This window comes from Rousettus aegyptiacus, unplaced genomic scaffold (genome assembly GCF_014176215.1).
Source record: "Rousettus aegyptiacus isolate mRouAeg1 unplaced genomic scaffold, mRouAeg1.p scaffold_m13_p_16, whole genome shotgun sequence".
NCBI classification, from domain to species: Eukaryota; Metazoa; Chordata; class Mammalia; order Chiroptera; family Pteropodidae; genus Rousettus; species Rousettus aegyptiacus.
In genome coordinates, this window is record NW_023416291.1 from 12,492,711 (window position 1) to 12,514,687 (window position 21,977).

Genomic DNA, 21,977 nt, shown 5'->3' on the forward strand with positions numbered 1-21,977 from the left:
GTCTCCGTCCCTTCCAATCCACCCTTTACATCAGCGGTCTCCAACCTTTTTTGCACCAGGGGCCGGTGACCCTATGAGGATTTAATGCCTGATGATCTGAGGTGGAGCTGAGGCGGTGATGCTGGTGCTGGGGAGCAGAAGCACATACAGATGAAGCTTCACTCACTTGCCTACTGCTCACTCCTTGCTGTGCGGCCCAGGTCCCCAGGGGTTGGGGACCTCTGCTTTACACCAGTCTATGATTTAACAATATTTCTTTAACGTAAACTGCATTTCAGACACTGCAACTGCAATAAATGAAGTGTTGAAGAAGTTCGCCTAACACCCACGTCATCGTACCCGCTCACTAAACTTCACTGATTCTCCTCTTCCTGTGAAGACAAAGTCCCGTCTCCCGAGTGTCGCGTCCAGCTTCTGCACGAAAGCTACCCAGACCCTGGGAATGAAGTTCCACTCTTCTCCTCTACCAGCAATGTCCTCGTGCCTTCGGGACTTTTCACATGTGACTCCCCCTTTGACTAGAATATCTTACTTTCCCTAATAGCTTGATTTGTTCCTATTCATCCTTTAGAGCCTTCTGGAAGGCTACTCATCTACTTTATGAGACCTCTCTGACGAAACCCTTTCCCATCTATGAACCACTTTCCTTCCTCCACAATTCCTGCCCCTGCCACAAGTATGCAATATTATTGCATGAGTCAGTGCGAAATCCTATTTGTTGACCTGTCTTCCTTACTGTATAGTAACTTATTTCAGGACAAGCATCGTATTTCTTCTTGTTACGTCTCATGCTCCCTGTGTCCCACAGGTTAGCAGAGTACAGAGTTGTACAGAGTTGATGTTGAATCTTTATACTCAGTGAAACTTGAAGGACAGGAACACAGACCCAGGAAACGCTACAGGAGAGTTTGCTTAAACTCTGAAATATACTCTTACAACTTTTTCAGACATTACAATCAACTAGTATTTTAAAAATACCACCCTCAGTTAGAGTAATGTTAGCATTATGGACTGAATGTTTGTGTCCACCCATAAGTCAAATGTTGAAGCCCTCATCCCCAGTGGCTGTGACTGGAGAGGGAGGCTCTAAGGAAGGAATTCAGGTTGAATGAAGTCATGAGGGTGGAGCCCTGATCCAACAGGATAGCCATCCTTATAAAAAAAGGCAACAGAGAGTGGCATTCTCACTCTGCACACACGAAGAAGAGGTCATGTGAGTGCACAGCAAGAAAGCCAAAGAGAGTTCTCACAAGAAACCAAGTTGGCTGGAATCCTGACCTTGAACTTCTCATTCTCTGGAACCGTGAGAAATAAACTTCTGCTGTTTAAATCCCCCGTGTCTATAGTATTGTTGCGATAGTCCAAGCAGATTAATTACTGCTTACTTATTTAAGAATGGATATGCACAGCATACGGTTAGGCTATGAGTAAATATGTAGTAAGATATCACACCTGGATCACATAGCATACATGAGATATAGATGTTGCCTGGTAAAGCTCACGATCTACGATCAGAAAAACGAACCTCTGAGAACAGAGGACAAGCGATTTGCTCAAATCAGTGGTTGACACTGGGGAGCCAGTCTTCCTCCTTCTCCTCATGGTTTTCTCTACTTTGCCACTTACTATCCTTTTCAAGTCTTATGTGTCTTATACAGCTTTCAGGTACAAAAAAAAATGCATTTTTTTTTTAATACGCAAAAGAGATGAGAGAGAATGGAAGGGGTATTTTTAAAACAAAGTGACTAATAACTGAAATAGTCACGATGACATGAGTGATGCAAATAACCTAATCCAGAAGGCTTGAGAATACCACGCTAACTAGTCTTTGAAAAGTCTGTAAATGGGCAGGCTCACATCTATCTCAAGACCACACTCACAGGCCTTAACTGATCTATTCAAACCCCAAACACTTTATACTCTGGCATACCAAAAAAAAAAAAAACCAAACAATTAATTTAGAGTATTGATTCTTTTTTTCCCACATAGTATAATTTATGTTCATAAATATCGTCCACCTCGACCGCTGACCTTGTTGTCACACAAATATATAAAGATGACCTGAATATAATCTGTTGTTGTTCGATACTGATTTGCAAAAGGACTCAATTATCAAAGAAAATTTCTTGTATAAACAATGAATGGAATTATATTCTGATTTATGCATATTATAAGAGATTAATTACTTCCATACAGCTTGAATTTCAACATATAATACAAAGCTGTCATATAACTTTGTAATTGACAAGTAAGAATTATGAAAACCTAGGCTGTCCAGGAAATATCTTTTGGATAGAAGGGAAAGAAGGAGAAATCAATGGAAAATAATAGACAAAAATAGGTACCTTGACCATCAATGAAATTCAAGAGGACTAAAAATATAGTAGTACTTTTAGCTTAGTAAATTACATGGATAAAGGCCTAAAACATCCTTATCAGGTGATGGCAAAGAATTTGCTAGGCACTTTGAAACTGCTAGCTGTGGGGGAAGGAGACATTTAGAGAGTGAATTATAGATAAGAAAGCATTTTAAATACAAAAAACTTTCAAACTCTCCAACGGTTTTGCCCGCGGGGGAACTTCTCCAGCCAAGCCTTACAGTAAGATGATAACCACTTTCTCCAAAATCTTTAAAAAATGTCTTCAATGAACCTTAACTCTTAGCAACATTTTTGATACTCTCTACATATGAACCATGTAGATGCAATAGTAATTCTTCTCTCTGCTCGAAAAAGTGTTTTTAACAGTGACTCATGGAATCATATATGATTTACTTGTTGTTTGAGCAAGTTATTATGACAAGATTTGTAAACATCTCCCAACAACAACCATTTTAATAAATATAATAAGAGGGAAAAATGGATTGCGTTTTAAGTCCAGAAAATTTTGAGATAACTATTAGTTGTTTATAATGTTAAAGTACATACGAACATAAAAAAACTCTAAAATTTCATGTACACATAGGTATTTTGCAAACACCAAGAAAGTTAATCCGTGTGAGTATTTTAGTACTGGCAACAATATTTTCCTCAGCATTTTGCCGCATTTAAATCTGATGTGGGCCAGGAATCCTTAAATATGAATATTTCCACTTGCCATATCAAATAACTTGCTACTGATAAAAAGAAAAGTGGCAGCCGCGAATTTACCTACGTTGTAAATGCAGAAACATGCGGAATTGCCTGGCACATATGAAACAATTAAAAAGAAAATCCGAAGTACAAACCTGATACCGGAAGCTTACCTCTCAGCAAGAGTTTGCTGTTCATTGATTCCAATGTTAAAAAGTACTGGGTACACATGAAGCAACTGTCCTTCTTTAATTTGCAGAGGCAGCGACTCAAACATCCTCGCTGGAAGTTTCACCTCGACCACGTAATGGTCACTGAAGAAAGTGGAGGACAATGAGAAGCAGCATTGCTTATCCCATTCTTTTTTTATGTTATTTTAGATTCATTGGTAAGAAAAAAATAAAACAGTTGGAATATAGCACTGATGTGGGTTTTTGGCTGTGACCTGCTTATTTTCTGTTATTAATTAATTCAATAATTATTTCATTCACTTGGCAAAAAGAACTGTTTACATGTTTGATTTCCCTCTGTTACTCTGAGTTCCTTTAGGAAAAGAAGAATGTTTATTTCATTTTTGTATACCAGGGCCATGTGCATAAGAGCTTCAATATTTGTTTTCTTGATTGAGTCATTTGAAACACCCAACCAGTCTCAAGAATAAGAAAGTAATTTACTGATGAATTTTTCAATGTAGTGAAACTAATAAGCCAAATCATTTATAACATTTGTTAACAATCATGGCCTGATTGTTATTATTATTGATGAACCTCCCTCTCTGCGATGGTCTGATGAAAATGTAATGGTTTCATTATTTATGGTTAACCTTTGAGAGTTCCTGATCATTTTGCAACACTAGCATATTACGGGTACATTTTTTTTTTTTTTTTGGAAATTGAAAACTTCCATTAGAAATTACTATTATCTTTTAATGTTGGCAATTTAAATTAAGATTCACAAAATATGGTCTACAAGATCAGCTGCTTATATATTTTGAATCTCGACATCTTCTGTTGTGGTACAAATTGAGTATAGAAATGTGGAGGGTTTTGTTCAGGATTTAGGAAAATCCATGTACTTCCGGAACTACATAGAGTGCTGGAGTCGTAACACATGTACTGGGAAAAGAAGCACAAGAAATTAGAGTCACAATTATTTTCACAAAAATTATTTTTGTGAAAATAATTGTGAAATTATTTTTACTTTCTCTTATGCATGTGAAGAACAAATTGTCATGGCAACATTTTTTGAAAAGACCCTCCATTTGCCATTGAATTGTCTTGGCAAATTGATAAAAGTAATAGTGTATTTCTGGACTCTAAATTCTGTTCCATTAATCTACATGTATATACTTATGCCAGTACTATATGGTCTCGATTATTGTAGTTTTTATAGTAAGTTTTGAAATCAGAAAGTATAAGACCTCCAACATTTTTTTTCTTCTATACAATTGTTTTCGGCATTATGGGTACTTTGGATTTTCATGTTTATTTCAGATTTAGCTTGCCGATTTCCACAAAACAAAACAAAACAAAACAAAAAAACAGCAACTAAGGTGTACATAGTGATTATATTGAATCTATAGATCAATTTGTGGAGAAATGGCTGTTAAACAATATTGAGAATTTGAATTTGCGAATATGGACTGTCTTTCTATTTACTAGCTTTTATTAATTTCTTTAAGCAACATTTTGTGTCTTCTGTGTACAATTCTTAGAGTACTTTGTTGAATTTAGTTTGATGTAATTATTCTTTGGGATGCAATTTTGAATGAAATTTCCTGAATCACCACTATTTCTGATAATCTTTCAAGAGTGTGCTTTTTTCCTGCTCTCTAATGCAAGCCAAGTCAGCCTCCTCTGGTAGTAAAACTATGGATTTCCATGACTCTTTTTCCCTAGTAAAACTATGCTAATGAAGTGGTGGTGATGGAAGCAACCTTTGTCAAAAATGCCACAGACTCCAAACTGTCTTATCCAATGCTCGCTAGTTTTCCATGAATAAGTAGTTGTAAATTTGCATGTGCATTATTCCCTCAGTCCTAAATGACTGTCTTAGACAATTCGGTCCAATTTTAACGCTGCTTTCTAGAGAGGGGATTTGTCAAGCTGCTCACTTTGCCATTCTAGAAGTCTTGCTCTCATCTGTATGATAATTTTTGAATTTAGATACAGCCTGAAAAATTCCCGTAGAAACAGTGTCCTGTACTCTGCCTGGTAATGGCCTGGTAAGCTTCCTTTACAAACTGTGATAAAAGTATCCGTTCCTCACTTTTGAGAATAATCTTCATAGTAATACAGAAGGGGACTATGTTCCAAGTGTGTGCATGAGCAATTTTATTCTTATTTCTTCCAATGAATGACCAATTAAGCTTAAATTTCCAGATGAAATATTTAGTTTTATGAGGCTGTGGTTTTTCTTTACACATAAGAAGCAGTCACCTTTCATTCAACCATATATCTTGGGGCATCCTTCACAGAAAATTATCATATGTTTACTACAGTCAAGAAACTAAGTTTAGTTTGAACTTTCATACTTAGTCTCCTCTCCATCTTCCTCTGACATAAACAGAACTGTCTCTTTTGCACACTCATATTTATTCTGAGAATGTTTCAAATTTCAACTACCCTCCGGCAGCACTGGGAAGTGGTAACACTAGAATGTTTTAAATTTGGAGGACTTCTGATTGAAATGATTTACCATATGACATAATTCTTCTGTTGGAGGTCAATACTACACCCATCATTTTTCTTAATTATTTCTGATGTTCTGCCCATCATACACTGACCTTCGAAACTATTTATTTAAGACCATTCTCGGAAATCTCAGTCTGGGAGGGAATTGTCAAAAATAATTAAGAAAAATGGTGGTTTATACCTCCGATATAGAAATACATCTTTTCTAAAATGTTGCTGCTTTTAAGAGAATTTAATATAAAGTCATTCCAAGAGTTATGATGCTATTAACCAAATGATTCCAGCAAAAGTAAAAATATCCAGAGCCTCGGAGTAGACAGTAATAAAGAAAAAAATGCTCTTCTCGTGTACGCTATTACTTTGAATTCCTTATTTCATAGGTATGTGTTCTCATACTGACTTCACAACAGTGCAATCTATAAACAGTCATGAGACTTCTAGGAATTTTTTCAAGGTCTTCCCCTGTCATTTCACCTACATTTTTTTTTTTCACCAAAAAAAAAAAAAAAAAAAAAAAAAAGGAAAAAAGAACAAAGGAAAAATTTCCAAGCTAAGCCTTAGTTCTCCTTGGCTCCTTCGTCAGGCGTCAATACAGAGAGCTAACACAAAGCCTGGTCTCAAAGCCTGGGGTGCACTTACCGCCTTCCTGTTATAACTGGCAAGACATCATTGGATTTAGCTTCAATTATTTTAAATGCAACTTTCTTCAAATCCGAAATGCCAACAGCCATGTCCTCTAGCATTCCGATTTCATCACCTAAACAAGGGAAAAGGAACCTTGTTACAAACATACTATTTGAAGGAAATGTCACTGCTGAAATTTATTCTAGTATTTTACTAAATGAGTTTCTGAATGTAACATATCTGTTTCAAATGCTTTTCCTCAAAGGTTGAAGGTGTTTATCATTCAAATAAGAGCCATTCCAATGGACTCCAGCAGTCCATGTACCCTTAAAGGGGAGAAGTTATATACATTTGCTGGGAGGATAGAGAGACATTTTTATTAAAAATGATTGGAGTGACATTGATTGCTAAAATCAAATAAATTTCAAGTGTACAATTCAACAGGATGTCATATATATATTGCATTGTGTGTTCACCACCCATGTTTTAACTTCTTTATGAAACAAAGTGTCATGCAGATCCCTTTCCATTGGCAGTCCTGACATTCGATTGCTAGAAATAATAGAGATGGTTGAATTGCAGATCACTGACCTAGGCTCATGCTAGTTCTATATGGTAATACACTGACAAATAAAGCCTAAGAGGGAGGTAATTGAGTACAATTTGAGATCAGTATGGTCCAATAGAAATATAATGTGAATTATATATATAACTTACATTTTCTAAATTGTATTTTAAGAGTAAAATAAAAGTTAACATTTATTTTAATAATAAACTTTACTTTAATCCAACATATCTAAAATATCATTTCATCTATAAATCAATATAAAATAATTATTAATATAAACTTTTTTATTAGTCTTTGGAATCCATATACACATATAGTACATATTGATTTGGACTAGGTACATTTTAAGTGCTCAACAGCTATACCAAGTTATGTACTAAACAGTGTAGTTCTAGGCCTTAGAGGGTTGGGACTTTCAAAATCCAGTCATTGAAACAAGTTGGCATAGAGCCTTTTATATTAAAAAAGCCAGATGGCTTCTCAGGACTCTACTGTGAAATAATCTATAATTCCATTTTTATAATATAATTAGGATAAAAGTACAGTTATAGGTGAATAAAAAGAATTAAAAGTTAAATTATTTCTGTAAAGTTCGATGCAATAAAGATTTGCTTCTCATTTTTAGCTGAAGATTCTATGGATCAAATATCCTTATGAATAGGAATATGATTTTAACGTGTGCTGAAGCCATACTCACTGTATGTACTTAGCAGTCCTTCGTATTGTACAATTAATCCCACCGTGTGAAGCTGCTGTAGGAAGCCAGGGTCATGCAAACTTGTGTGTAACTTGATGATAAAACCACAAACCAATCCAGCAAGCTAAAAAAAAAAAAAAAAAAAATCATTGAAAAAAATTGATGGGGGTCAGCAAACTTTAATTTAAAACTATCGAAGACTTCTGAGGAATCAGAGATTTAATTAAAAATTTTCAAGTATGTATAACAAAACTTTTAACTATTTATATATCTATTTTGAAACCTGCTGACAGTGTGATCTAGTAAGGCTTGGGGAAGGCAGCATCGGGGAAGAGGGAAGAGCATGGACTTTTGGGTCAGGTTGATATGTCTGCAAATTCCGTCTCTACCATGTCTAGCAGTGAACCCATAAGATGTTATTTAACACTTCCAAATATTTTTAAAAATGTTTTTTGCACATATAGAGACAAGAGTACTCATTTTGTAGAGTCATTTAAAAAACACAATGAAAAAATGTGTATCAGGCAGAGAAGAAAGCTTGACACGCAGTTAGCTTCATTTGTCACTGGACCATGCACGAAATAGTGGGGTACAGGGACAGTTTGGTTAAAATATTACCTTCACCTGAAATGTTTAGATTGAGAGACGTCTGTCTCTTGCCCTCCCTGTATCTGTCTGAAAAATACAATCATTGTAGAAGCTGGAGGGGAGAAGGAAGACCCCAGTACAGTATCCGTGATGGAAGCTGGCTATGGTATTGTGGAATCGGTGGAGCTGGTCCTGTAAAACTTCCGTTCAAGCCTTCCTGCTGGCAAATTTATTTTATAAATGAAAGAAGGCATCATTCTGAGACCTGTTCTGGGATTCATGAAGGAGATGTATAAATAAGGGGTTGCAAACAGGCTCCTTTGCCAGTCCTAGCTGGCCACCTGCAGTGCAAGGCAGCTGTCCCTTACACTGCAGACTGTACAGATGCCCCAAGGCATGATACAGTGATAAGATAAGTGATCCTCTGCACTGTGAAATAGAATGCACATGGTAGAGACTTAGCCATGTCTTTGCAGAAATAAATACTTAAGTCTTATAAACCAGCTTTATGCAACATTTGGTTCATATTTATTATGAATAAGAAAAACTGTGTACCAAAACTATAAGGAAAGGATCCCTTTAAACATAAAACTGCTCAAGAAAGACTGCTATCTTCACCACGGGTCATATTGAACAACCGGGCACAGTGCTGTACTCGCAACAACGAGAGGCACCTACCGCTTGGCTGAAGACGATGTCCCTTCTCAGAGTCAGCATCAGACACTGGGGCAAGCTGTAAGCAAGTTCCTGAAGGAGCACGAAGGTCAGGGACTGCTTGGCTCGGTTCACCACCTCTCCCATGCAGTCCTTCAGGGTAAGGATGAGGGGGTACAACTGTTCATACCAGTCCTCTGGGAGGGGAAAAAGGGGGCACAAGAACAGTGGGGTAAATAAAGGAATGTCTTGGAGGACAGAACCAATCTATTATTTTTTCGGTCAAGTTATACATATTGTTAAGGATTTGCAAAGATTAGATCAGAAGGTCTTCGATCCAAGTCCCTCCTCTGAACTCCAGAAGTCTGTAACCAGCCGCCCAGTGGACGCGACCTCTGGACTTGGGCGTATTTAAGATATTTATGTTAGAACCCCTCTCCTCTCGGCTCATCTCCCATCTGTGCACTGCCTCTGTCTTAGTGGACGGTGCCGCCAGACTCTTCGCACGCTGGAAGCAAGTTTTCCTGGACTTCTACAGTCTTCACATTTACTGGGTCATTAAAATAGTCTTAGTACTGTAATACCATCAAATATCCGCCTTCTTGCCCTCTCTCATCAGCACTTATTACCTCCTTGGATCACTTTCGATCCCATTCCCTAACTGATTTACCTTCCTACAGCTACACCTCACTCAAATTCTTCTCAAGTGTTGCTCCAGGCAACTTTCTAATTGGTTTGAATCTGATCTCATCACTCACTCCCTTGCTTAAAATCTTTAAAAGACACTAAAGCATTCATGGTAAAGTCCAAATGCATAAAAGATCCTTCACGACCTGACCTCTCTGCCTACCTGTCTAGTCTCGTCTCTCAGAACTTCTTCCTTTGCCATCTTGAGTCCTAGTGAAATGAACAGAATGTAGCTCCCAAAACCTGTCCTGTTCTCTCATCTCAGTGTTTCTGAAAATCTCATCTCCAACCCCGGAACACTCATCGTCTGTTTAGCTTCTTGACAAGCACCTTATCTTACCTGTAGACTCAGTTCAGATATTCCGTCCTCCTGGACCTTCCTCCTAACTAACTAAAGTAACATAAGCCATTTGCTAAAGTTTGGGTTGAGTTCACTTCCTTCCCTGCCCACAGCTCCTCTTCCTTACAGTTCCTATGCACTGTTTGCTCTGCAAGAAATTTCACTGAGGGTAAGAAATTTATGTTTTAATCACCGAATTTCCAGAACCTAGCATAGTATCTAACATATAGCAGATGATCAATCAGTTTTAACTGAATGAGTTAAGTTACAATAAAGATAACAAGTGTTTTCAGATATAGACAAGTACAAAAAAATCAATTTTGACAGTATTTGGAATATGAATAGGTTTCTCTTCAAACAAAAATACAAAATTGAAGCCATCTGTACTTTTTCTTTGTCTAGATTTTTAACATATTTCAATTATATAATTATGACTTTGGCATATGATATAGAAACAAGGTGTACTATTCTGTTTCAGCTTATTTGAAAATCAAAGTCCTAAAAAATGTCAAATATTATAAATTTCAGACCATGTGACATTCCATTAATACATAAATATATTAATAGTATGTATGACAGATAAGATTTAATAGAAATGAGTGTGTGCTGGAAAATTAATTTTAAATTAGTATCTGAAATAATATGAACTTTTCAGCACAAAAATGTAAATTTCATTGAGAGTAATGTGTGTGGTCAATAACCAGTTAAGACCTTGGAAGAGTTATAGTAAACGATAAAAAGAATCATAATCACTATTGTACCATGTCTATTGCCACTTATTTATTTTATGCTGTGGTGTAATAAACTAGATGAAATTAACCCAAATGGTTGAAAGGGTAATTAATGATCTTAACTTAATAAAAAGATATGCTCTTGTTAATAACCTGTGCAAATGCTTATATAATGCTGTAATGAAACATACATTAGGAACATTAGGAGTTGTTATTTAAAATATTGTGGAATTAAGGTTATGATAGCAATAAAAATCACTAGAGAAAGGGGAATTCAATGAAGACCTATTAATTCTGTATTCATTTAATAAAGGACTCACTTGTGGGCAACCTAGGATCAGATATGAACAATGGCTCTATTTAAACAAACATCGGACAACTATTTATTCTATGTCATTACTGTATGTAGAAAGGCAAATGGATGTGCATCAGGCTTAGTTTCAGAATGAAAGACGTATCAATAGATGTTAAGAAGGAACAGTCCATATTCCTAGTTTATTTATATTTATATTATTTTATCTCCCATTCTCTGCTGCTCTTTAATTTTGTTACTGTTCTCAATAGGAACGTATTGACTAATACATGCACACATGAACAAAACAACTATTTCAATAAATTGACCCAGATGTAGATCTTAAGAGATAACTGACTGTAACCCAATTTTTTGCGCTTAGTCTGTAGAGAGCAGTTTCTGCTAAAGAATTCTCAAACAGAAAATAAAACTTGTGTGCAGTAGGTGGCACTGCTCTCTCAGGCTGAAGGAGAACCTCTTTGCCACTTACCCCATTCCAATAACAGATTTAAACTTTTCGACACGTTTGCGTAATTCCCTACATATTGTTTAGGCAGCTGGCATCATACGATCCCGTGTCAAAGGGTCAAAACCTTAGTCCTGAGCGTGATATCCTCCGAGTTAGAAAATGGAAATTTAACTGCGTCTACTTTTTTTTCCCTTGAGAGATACTAAGCGACAGCTCAAATTCAATAGAGCCGTTGGTTTTTCTTGAAGGTCTTGAAAAGAGGAATCTTCACAGAGTTCATCATTAGCATCGGAATAATTTCTTTACTCACTTCGAAACCTATCCTCACATTTATTTAACCAGTTGATTCTTAATCATAAATTTCAATCAGAAAGTAAAAAAAAAAAAAGAGATATTTCTAGTTCTACTAGAATAAAAGTAAATCTAGGAGCATTGTGAGATACTTGTCTTACACTAACAATATTCCAGTGTCTCCATTTACTATAATTATATATACTTTTTATGGATAAAATTTTTAAAAATGACAGTATAAGAAAATATTAATTATGGATGAGAAAATTATAAGTTTTTGAGCAAGGTTAAATGTCTTAAAGATAGTAGTAAGCTTTTTATGGAGAAGCATACCTGAGGGCTAAAAATCATGTTTGTTTGTTTGTTTTTTCTAGAATAGAAGTGATTCAAGTTCAGCAGATAAAGAAAATCCGCACTGGAAAATGCAAATCGCAATGAATACAGGTTTTGTTCCCTGCTAATAATATTCACTCGGTGCAAATCTCAGGTTGCAAAATAAACACAATGTGGTATGACAGGCCAAAGAATGGATGAAGTCAGTTCATAAACGGCCTTTTTGCTCCAATGAGCCGTCCAAATCATTATCGCAAAGAAACAGCAAATGCTTTAGTTTTCTCCCGAAAGATATTTTTGGGAAAAGAAAAAAAAAAAAAAGCTGCAGTTCGTGACAATCTTGAGACTACTGTCACTTCCCCCACACCTTTGTGTCTCTCCATACCTCACGACTGACATGGCATTTATATTGTCCTCATGATAAAGCCCTTCCCTCACAGAAGTGAACGTGGTGTTCACTCTGCTCTCTTCAGTCACAGATCCTGAAATGCAGACAGACGTCCACTCTTCTGAGTTCAGGTTCTTCAAGTTTCAACTGCAATTTCTCTCTCTCTCTCTCTCTCTCTCTCTCTCTCTCTCTCTCATTCTCTCTCTCTCTCTCTCTCTCTCTCTCTCTCTCTCTCTCTCACACACACACACACACACACACACACACGACAGAGCCAGTGCAGCTGGGCAGCTGAGGACTTGCTACTGTGTGGTCACTGCCTCAGCATCTCCCCAGGAGTGAACAGGCCCAGTGGACACTTAAAGTGCCACATCATTGACTCTATCCCTGGCCTCTTTTCGGTGCCAGAGGAAAATACGAAAAGCATGTTTTAGTGTCCTTTATAAAAACTCCCCGAACCTCCTTAACCCTGAGACCAACAAGCAGAGTCTTTCCTCAGGAAAACAGAATGCGTGTGGCTTAGCCGAGCTTTTCCTGAGCTTTGTGGAGTGTGCTGGAAGCCGTCCCAGAGGAGCCTGTTTTCCAGCCGTTGACACATTTCTGTAACATATTCTAGTGAAGCTCTCTGGAGGATTCAGAGAACCTCCTTTCGCCTCCTCCACACACCATCCATTTCCTGTACAGGATGTTCATGTCCTCTGAGCTCAATGGCACTTAAGTGACTCAGGGGGAAAATAAAGGAGCCACATGCCAACCAACTGTAGCAGAACATAATGCTCACTTGCCAATTTCAGAGCCATTTTCTTCTCAGGTGCTTGGTCTTCTTTACTCATTTAAAAGAATTAACTTCACACGGGTGTGTAGCCATTGTTATTTTTGTTATCACGACTTTTCAGACATAGAATAAAATGGAAGCTAAAAGATTATATGCCCATTAAACTTTACGCAAAGAGATGAGAAGAAATGAGCCCAGCTTTGAGGATTCACCCGAATTAAGAAAATGATGAACTGTGACGCCAAGCAATCAGAATGGCCTTTACGGAGGGTGATAAAACTGCCAAGGTTGTGAGAGGATCAGAGACCAATTGCGCAGCTGACGGGGCCTTTATGCGATGCCCAAACCCCAGGTGGCACAGAATGTGTGGCAGTGGGTTCCAGGGGCTGGAGGTGAGGGACGTCGAGTTTCCTGTCCAGAGTCCTTGCTGCGTTCGAAAGGCCTGTGTCCCACATCGACCAGCTGTGCCAGCCCACGCGCCCCTTGGAGCGAAGCGGCATCTTCCATTTACAGTTTTACAACATGAACACCGTAATGGGAGGGGTCGCTTAATAATAAGGCTTCCTCTCCACATACTTTACAGCTAAACTCCTTTGTATGAGGACAAGAGACATGGCTGACTTTGATTGTAGACTCTAGACCCAAGCCCAGAGAAGGCCCCTGAGCATCTGGACATATCCCAGGATTAGGGAGCACAGAGACTAGGCGAATCCAGACAATGCACGAGTAATCGGAGGAAGAAAAGCATCTTCTGAGGCTCCTCTGCCTAGAGAGTCTTCCCTGGCCACTCAAAAAGTCCTCCTCCAAGTCTTGCTAACTCCTTGCCCCTCTTTGTCATCCATCCCCTGGCTTTGCTCCAGGAATCTAAAAATCAGTCTGCATTTACCTTTCTTCAACAAATGCTAACCTATCTTCTGCATACCACTTCCTCTCTCCTTTTATCACTGCCACCGCAGTGAATATACTCATCTGTTAGACAAATAGAAACTCTTATCTGTGAGGTCCTACAGGTGATACTAGTATTTATAACTCAGTAGCCCCTGCCTTCAAGGAGCTTAAAGTATAGAAGGGAAGGGAAGAGGTATAAGGTAATATCTACAATAGCAAGGAGTATGGTCAGTGCTGTAAAAGCTCAGGCAGTGACAAAACACATTCCGAACCATGAAGAGCTCAGGGGCAACAGAATAAGTCTCTGGTGAGAAGACCATATCCGTTCTCGGTTGTGTTGTTTACTGGGCACACGAAGGAAGGTGGAAGGAGTTCGGGGAAGCCGATGGCTTGCATCAGTGAGGCTTTCTGGGAGGGATGCCTGGTGCGATGGTACCAAATGCCATGAACAGATGCCATAAACTGACTGGAGGGGCCATAAAGGGGACTAGCAGGGAACAAGGAACGGGTTCAGGCTCAGACGACTCAGGGACTTGGAAAAGGCTGAATAAAGCGGAAGTCAAAGTTGAGCCTGAAGCTATGAGAAAAAAAAAAACAAAAAAACCAAAAACGGAAAGCTGTGGGGATGGTCACCATGGTAGGGGTAGAGGGTGATGTAAGTAGGGGTGAGGAGAGAAAGGGGAAGGTGTAGAGTATGTGTGGTTAGGGAACCAAAAGCAAGATCGGATCTAGAAATAATGGGCATTGGGAAGAACGCATGGAAACAAGCTTCATGGTAACCCCTTGGGGAAGCTGTGCGTGACCGCCATGCCTCCCCCTGCTCCGCCTCGGGCAGTCCTAAAGGCACCCAGGGTGTTCCCACATAGGTCCAACACGTATCTCAAAATGCGCTCCTCGTCCTGTCCACTGCACTATGACCCAAGGTAAGTGACCGAAGTTGGCCCTTCCAGACGTATTACAAAATGAGTGTACTGCTTAACTCGACACTAACTGCTGTGAGAGGAACAAAGGCGGCTTTTTATCATGTCAAGGGAAGCTTGTTTGTTTGAATTCTGCCAGCCTGAGCACAGTGTCATAAAACTTTCTAGTCTCGCTCTTAGAAAAATAGCGAAGGAAATGCATCAACTGATATACTGATATCCTGGTTAAACTTCTCATTTCATAGCACAAAGTCAAAGGCCTTAAGTAAATTCTGCTAAGACAGTTTCCAGGAACTAAATCCACTGATTAAACAAGTTCTGCATTTAGTGGAGCACAAAGTTTTGAGCCAGGGGTTACACTGCACCAGGAGTTACCTGCTCACATTCTTGGGGCTTATTTTGTCTTTCAGCCTTAAAAACAAAAACAAAAACAAACAAAACAAAACAAAAACAAAAAACAAAAAACAAACCCAAAACAAAAAAACAAAACAAAACAAAACAAAACAAAACACTAAAAAACACAAAACTATAACACGAAGACTCTGGCCTACAAACATGCTGAGCATTTAAAAATAAGCTGCATATGTTATAGGTCATTGAATAACCTGAAATCTCTAAGACATCTGCATCAGAGAGCTCTTGCCATTTAAATTATTTCCAGTTACTAAGATGGAGGAGAGGTAGTGACTACTGAGTTGATTGAAGCCTGATTGTAGCACAGGCCTCCAGAGGAGGGAAGAGGAGACATTTTATCCTGAAGTGAACTAGGTGAGCTTAGTTGTTTTCTAGTAAAGTTCAAGGCCAGTAGAATATACTACATCATTTTTTTAAAAAAAATACACACACACACATATTTCTACAAACACACAAAAAAACCTCACGTAAATGAGTTTTCTTATACGTGCTGAGTAAGTAAGTAGGCCAAATAATGAAACATAATGTAAACAGTACCATTTCTCAGGCCGTTTCATCCTATAATCATACGCCCCAAAGTTTCTCAGATGGGAGGGATGACTTTCTTTTCTTTCTCTATCCCAGTTTCTCTGCGGGTGTAAGCATCAGGAGATTTATGAGAAAGTTAAGTGATTTTTCCAGTGTAAATCTCCTGCCATGTATTAGGTACAATCCCACAGCAAATTTTAAAAAGATAACCTATGGGACTGATTTTCATAAAGTTATCGCGTAATGTCACTAATTTGTGTCTGATAAAACTTAACATTTTGCTAAAAGGGTCACAGCAAAAAAATGATCTGCACAGAGTATGATTCGAGATGCTTTTTTTTCTGGAAAGAACAGAAGCAGGGCCGTGCAGAGGCTAAGAGGGGAGGCGCAGGCAATTCCCGCTCTCTGCGCCTCGGCCCATTAATCGTGAAGAATCACTCAGATGACTGTTTCAAGAATTAAATAGCGCAGGCAACATTTAAAAAGTTTTTAGTGCATATTAAGTCGCCCCAAAATGTTAGCTCCTATCTCTGAAAAATTGAAACAATCATAAAGTAATTTACATGTGACTCAGCATCCGCTCAGCTCTCAGCCTTGTTTCTGACACTCTTCCTTGTCACCTGTTTCTGGGAGAAGCCCCATAAAACTTCCTGAGCTAAGACCAGCTCCAATGCCTGTTCGCCAGATGTCATCGACTCTAACCTACTTGAGTGTCATGGAAGCAATTTTCTCCCTTTCTTTCTACCTTATCAATGTTTCCTTTGTTACTGGATCATACCCATTAATGCTATTATCTTCTCATCTTTAAAAACTAACCCTCCCTTGACCTCTACTTTTCTCTTACTCTCCCATTCAAATATTCAGAAAACTCTGATGGCATTATCGTCAACATAAGTACAGGGTCCAACGACTTTTCATCACCTCCATTGCCACCTTCTTAGTCCAAGCCACCATCCTGCCTCACTTGGATAATTACATTAGCTTTCTAGCTGGTTTGACAGTCCGATCTCGACATAACAGCCTAGTTGTTAAAGTCTCAATCAAATAAAATTAATCCTCTGCTCAAAATACTCCGACTGCTTCTTATTTTCCTCAGTGCAAAAGCCAAAGTCAATACGAAGTCCCTCCATGACCCTTCCCCCAGTTACTTCTTCAAATTTGTCCTCTATTCCCTCCAATTCACTTTCTCTGTTCAAACCAAACCCGCTTCCTTGCTGTTTCAAGATCGAGGAAGGCACATGTCCGCCCCGGGGCTTCTACACTGTTTTCTGTACCCAACACATCCTTCCCTCAGTATCCACACGGCTCAACTCCTCACCTCCCGTGTCTCTGCTCAGACACGGCGAAGCTTACACTGACTGCTCCCCTAAACTTTGACCGCTGCCCTCCAACAACATCCCCAAACTCTGACTTTGCTCTATATCTTCTCGCAGCATTTGTCACCATTGACATATTATGTAATGTCCTTCTTTCTCATGTTATTTCTTAACATCTTTCTGATACAAAAGCATAAACTTCAGGAGGGCAGGTGTTTTGTCCGTGTTGTTCACCGGGGTATCCCAAGTGTCTAGAATAGTGCCTGACACATAGTAGGTGCTCAATTAAAATATGTCGAACAACTGAAGGGAAAGGAAAAAATATCACTTTAAATCACGTGGCATTTTTATTATCAGAAAACTCTAGAACTGGAAGATATTTCAAGATTTTGCAGATGATATTTATTTTACCAACAAAGTGAGGTCTGGAGAACTCAAGTGATCTGCCCAAGGTCATGTACCAAATAAGTAAATTCTGGACTTGCCAAGTTTCTTGGCTCTAAGTCGAGTGTTGTTTTTTTTCACATTATGACTAATTGCATAACTTTAAAGGAAACAACATTCATTTCCTAATAAGACTAGACATTAAAAACTGTCATAATGTATAATTATTACTGGAATTCTAGATTTATAATAAAAATATGTGGTATCTTTTGATTATTTTGCCAAGTTTTTTAAACTTGCAAGTGTACTTTAAAAGTTTTTTTTTTCTCCTGCTGACTTACGAATTCTAAAAAGCTTGATTCATTGATGTTTCTTTCCCATGAAATTCTAAACATTCATGAGTAGCAATTCGTGGAATTAAGAAATATTATTATTTAAGCCATTTGATAAAAACAATGCTTTGTGTTGTATCTTTACAATTTATAAAATAGACTTGTTACCTATTATAGAACTGCTGAAATAACTGTCTAATATTGAGAATAGTTTCAGGAATATAATGATTTTCAGGTAGGTGTGTATAAACATCCACATATTGTTGAAGCTATTAACTTAATAATATCAAAAAATCTGCCAAGATAAAATGAATATGCTATGGAGATGTAGTGTACAGCTCAGGGAATATAGTCAATGACAATGTAATAAATTTGCACAGTGACAGATTTGTTAGACTTGGTGTGGTGATCACATCATACGGTATATATATATGTTGACTCATTGTGTTATACACCTGAAACTAACATAGTGTTTCAGTGCATAGTAATGTGCCTCAAGGATCTGTATGTTTTTTTTTTTTCCATCAATTTTATCCTTCACTTCTGTAAATGGACAGAAAATGTTTATAAAATGTGAATAAAATAAACCTGGGTAGGACAGTAGACATGATGGATGAAAGAAACAGGTACTTATTAGAGTGTACTCAAAAGGATATTATACTACAGTCATGGGTTTAGACATCAATCTTTTCAGTAGAATTGAGATAGACTGTGCCTTAATTTCTTTGTGCCCCTAATATTTCATAATTTCCAACACACAGTGGTGCTTAAATATTACTTGAATCTTGAGATGTCTGAAGAATAGGTCAAATTTAGCAAGGTTTATGGATATCAGTGGAGTTTGTAGTACTATGTGGCTGTCAAAGTAGCTAATGTGGATTTAGGTGAATAGTATCTAAAACTAAGAAGGCTGTCCCCCTGTGTTCCTCTGCATTTGATGCTATTCCTTTGAAAAATGACCAAAAAAATGGCAATTCAAAAAGGACATGATGATTACTTTCAGATATGTTAGGCTACAATGTGGAAAAAGAAAAGTAAATTTGTTCTGTTTGTGGCTAAGGATTAGATCTGGGCAAGTGGGCAAAATGAAAGGGAACATATTTAGATCAACATCTGAAGCATGTCACTCTAGAAAATAAAAGTAGTTTTCTCTCAGTGGAGATGGTAACAGAGGTTAGGTTAAAATTGGCAGAGATACTGTAGGTATGCTTCTTAGGAAGTTTAATTACATAATCTTTAAGGGCACATCAAAATCTAAGATTCTAATATTGGCTGATTTTATCCCTAACTTCTCAATATTATAAAATTGAAGGCATTGGGTACCACTCATACATTAGATGCTTTTAAGTATAGTTAAGTATATGGAAAATGGGACAATCTTGCTCATTAAGAAAACACGTAAACATATATATAAATCATGAATGTTTGAAATAGTCATTGAAACAGAACAGTAAAGAAGGTTTTACTTCTCTCAGCACTATTTGTATTAATCCAGATTTAAACTATTATTAAATACACTGTAAAAGGAAAATCTGCAACCTGAAAAGAAAAAAAAAAATCTGCAGGTTTTAGAGGAACATGAAAAAATGGATAAAGATAGTGACAATTCAGAGGACTATCTCTTTAGCCATGTAGACATACACCAGCATAACAAACACGATTTACAGCTAAAATGTAAAAATAAAGGATGATGATGAAGAAAGAAACCCTGACTGTCCAAGGGCTGACTTACTCTATGAGATTTCAAAACGTATCTCAATATAAAACACAAATTAATAGAACAAAAATTCCAGAAGTCGACTAAAAACATTTGTAGAACTTAAATAAACGGCAAAACTAAACAAAACCTATACAACGTGAGGAAAAGAATCACTAATAAATGATGTGGTAACAATTGTCAACCAGTGTTTATTGCATCATACATTCCAATAAATTCTAGATGACTCAATTCATTAATTAATTGTAAAAAGAAAAGAATAAAATGGCTTTTCCACCTCATCTAGGGGCTGGAGGCAAATTTGGGCTATTAGAGAAATAAACTTTATTATCAAAAAGAATATTTTGAAATATAGTATTAAGTTATATAATGTTAAGCTTCATAAATAACCAGAAATCGTAACAATATTTTTCATTCAAAGTGGCATGAAATCAGTGGAAATATTTGTAGCTGGGAAGACCGAAGTTAAAAGAGCACCTGCAGATACTAATCGTGAGAATGCCTATTGTCAAAAAGAACCCTCAAAATGTTCCCCTCCCCCCCAAACATTGGTTTCTAAATGCTATTCTCCAATGAAGGAAAACAAGGTTCCATAGAAATGGCTGAACCTAAGGCCAGGGGCAGGAAAAATGCAGATGAACGGAGAATACAGAGGGTAAAGGAGTGAGTAAATAAAGTAAGAAAGTAAGCAAAGTAGAAAGGAAGGAAGAAAGGAAAGATGGAAGGAAGGGAGGGTGAGAGAGACAGAGGAAGAGAGGGAGGGAGGCAGTAAATAGCTTGTGATGGGGAAACCTGTCACAAAGCCACTGAAACCAGCCCGAAAGAGCTCCCAATGGCTAACTAGAGCAATTTGAGGCCCAAATAAATAATAGTATTGAATTATAAACCAAAGAATAAAATAAGTGTTCATGAGTCCACATTGATATAAACAGATAATTATACAAATAAACACATGGGAGAGAAGGGATAACTCTTTCTTATAAAATAATTACACTCCTAGCAATCTATGTTTAGGAGAAAATATCTGAGATGTATTTAAAGACTTAGAAGTTCAAAGATACTTATGTGTTAATTGCAGCATTTAATTAAATATCTAAAATGGTGCTTTCTCTTTGTGCACAGTCATTATAATCTCATTTTCAGTGTGTGTTTATCAGGGAACATTGATAATATAATGATATGCAGGATAACAAGAAGCACATCTGTATTTCTAATGTGTACTCAGTTTCGGTAAGTGTGTGTGTGTGTGTGGTGTGTGTGAGTGAGTGTGCATAAACACAGAAAATGCTCCAAATTATTATGTGATTAAAATAAGAAAATAAAAATTATGCATAATCTTATTTATTTTCCTTTGCAAATTTTCTAAATTATGATTATTTTCTATTAAAAATTTTAAATACAGGTAAAATGGGGCACATATCATCAGTGAATGTATATCCGAAATATCTTTATCTGAAATAGTTTGGGGGATAGTGTAAGTAAACACATGTCTTTAGGTTATTCGCTTATTTTATATTAGCTCAAAATGCCACTATTTATTTCTCTACCACATTGCTTTAGGTGATAAAAGTCAGAGCACAAAATGAAAGTGTTTCTGTCCCCAAATTTAAGATGCAGGAAAAATAATTATTTTTACAAAATAATAAAAACAAAATTTTATTCAATAATTGAGTTATTCTCACTCCAACTGTATAGCAGCATCCACATTTATTTAAGTATATTTGAGCATGGATTCATTTGTGAAACATCTATTTAACATGTATTAAGCATCTTTTATGTATCAATATCCTCTTTAAAATATGTTCTCAATATGCAATATCTAAAATGTAAAATATTTACAATGTTTAACTTTGATATTATTTGACAATATTTACCACGTTTGATAATTTCTAAAGTATATATTTATTTTACCCATTTAAGCAGCATCTAATCTTCTAAAAATGTTTATAACATGCCAAAAAATGAGTGAAATAAACATGGATAATAAAATAAAAATAATAAAAGCAACCAGAAGGCACTATGTTGTATTTCGACTCCTACTTTCCACAAAGCCGATCTAGTCATGGACTCTACACTGGTAGCAACTTCTACCTGACTTTCGACTCCATCCAAACACTGCCTCACATGCAAATAAAAGCGGTTCATCTAATCTTACGCATTATTTACCTACCAAATGCTTTTACTTTTTAAAATGTAATTTTGATCACACGGATACAATCTTTAGAAAAATATAAGATACGGAAAAACTGTATGTTTTCAAACATTTTAGAAGTCTGT

The 21,977-nt window shown here is 37.1% G+C and overlaps 1 protein-coding gene across 7 annotated transcripts in view; it reads right to left on the reverse strand.

Annotated features, from left to right (window-relative positions):
- Positions 1 to 21,977, reverse strand: part of INPP4B (inositol polyphosphate-4-phosphatase type II B) — a 553,469-nt gene that overhangs the window by 52,554 nt on the left and 478,938 nt on the right. For all 7 annotated transcript variants that reach the window (XM_036233518.1, XM_016123282.2, XM_036233519.1 and 4 more), the window contains 4 exons: positions 8,920 to 9,092; positions 7,654 to 7,777; positions 6,404 to 6,521; positions 3,245 to 3,385 (listed from right to left, as the gene is read on the reverse strand). In XM_036233518.1, coding sequence (XP_036089411.1) covers positions 3,245 to 3,385; positions 6,404 to 6,521; positions 7,654 to 7,777; positions 8,920 to 9,092 — 556 coding nt within the window. The remainder of the gene's footprint in view (positions 1 to 3,244; positions 3,386 to 6,403; positions 6,522 to 7,653; positions 7,778 to 8,919; positions 9,093 to 21,977) is intronic.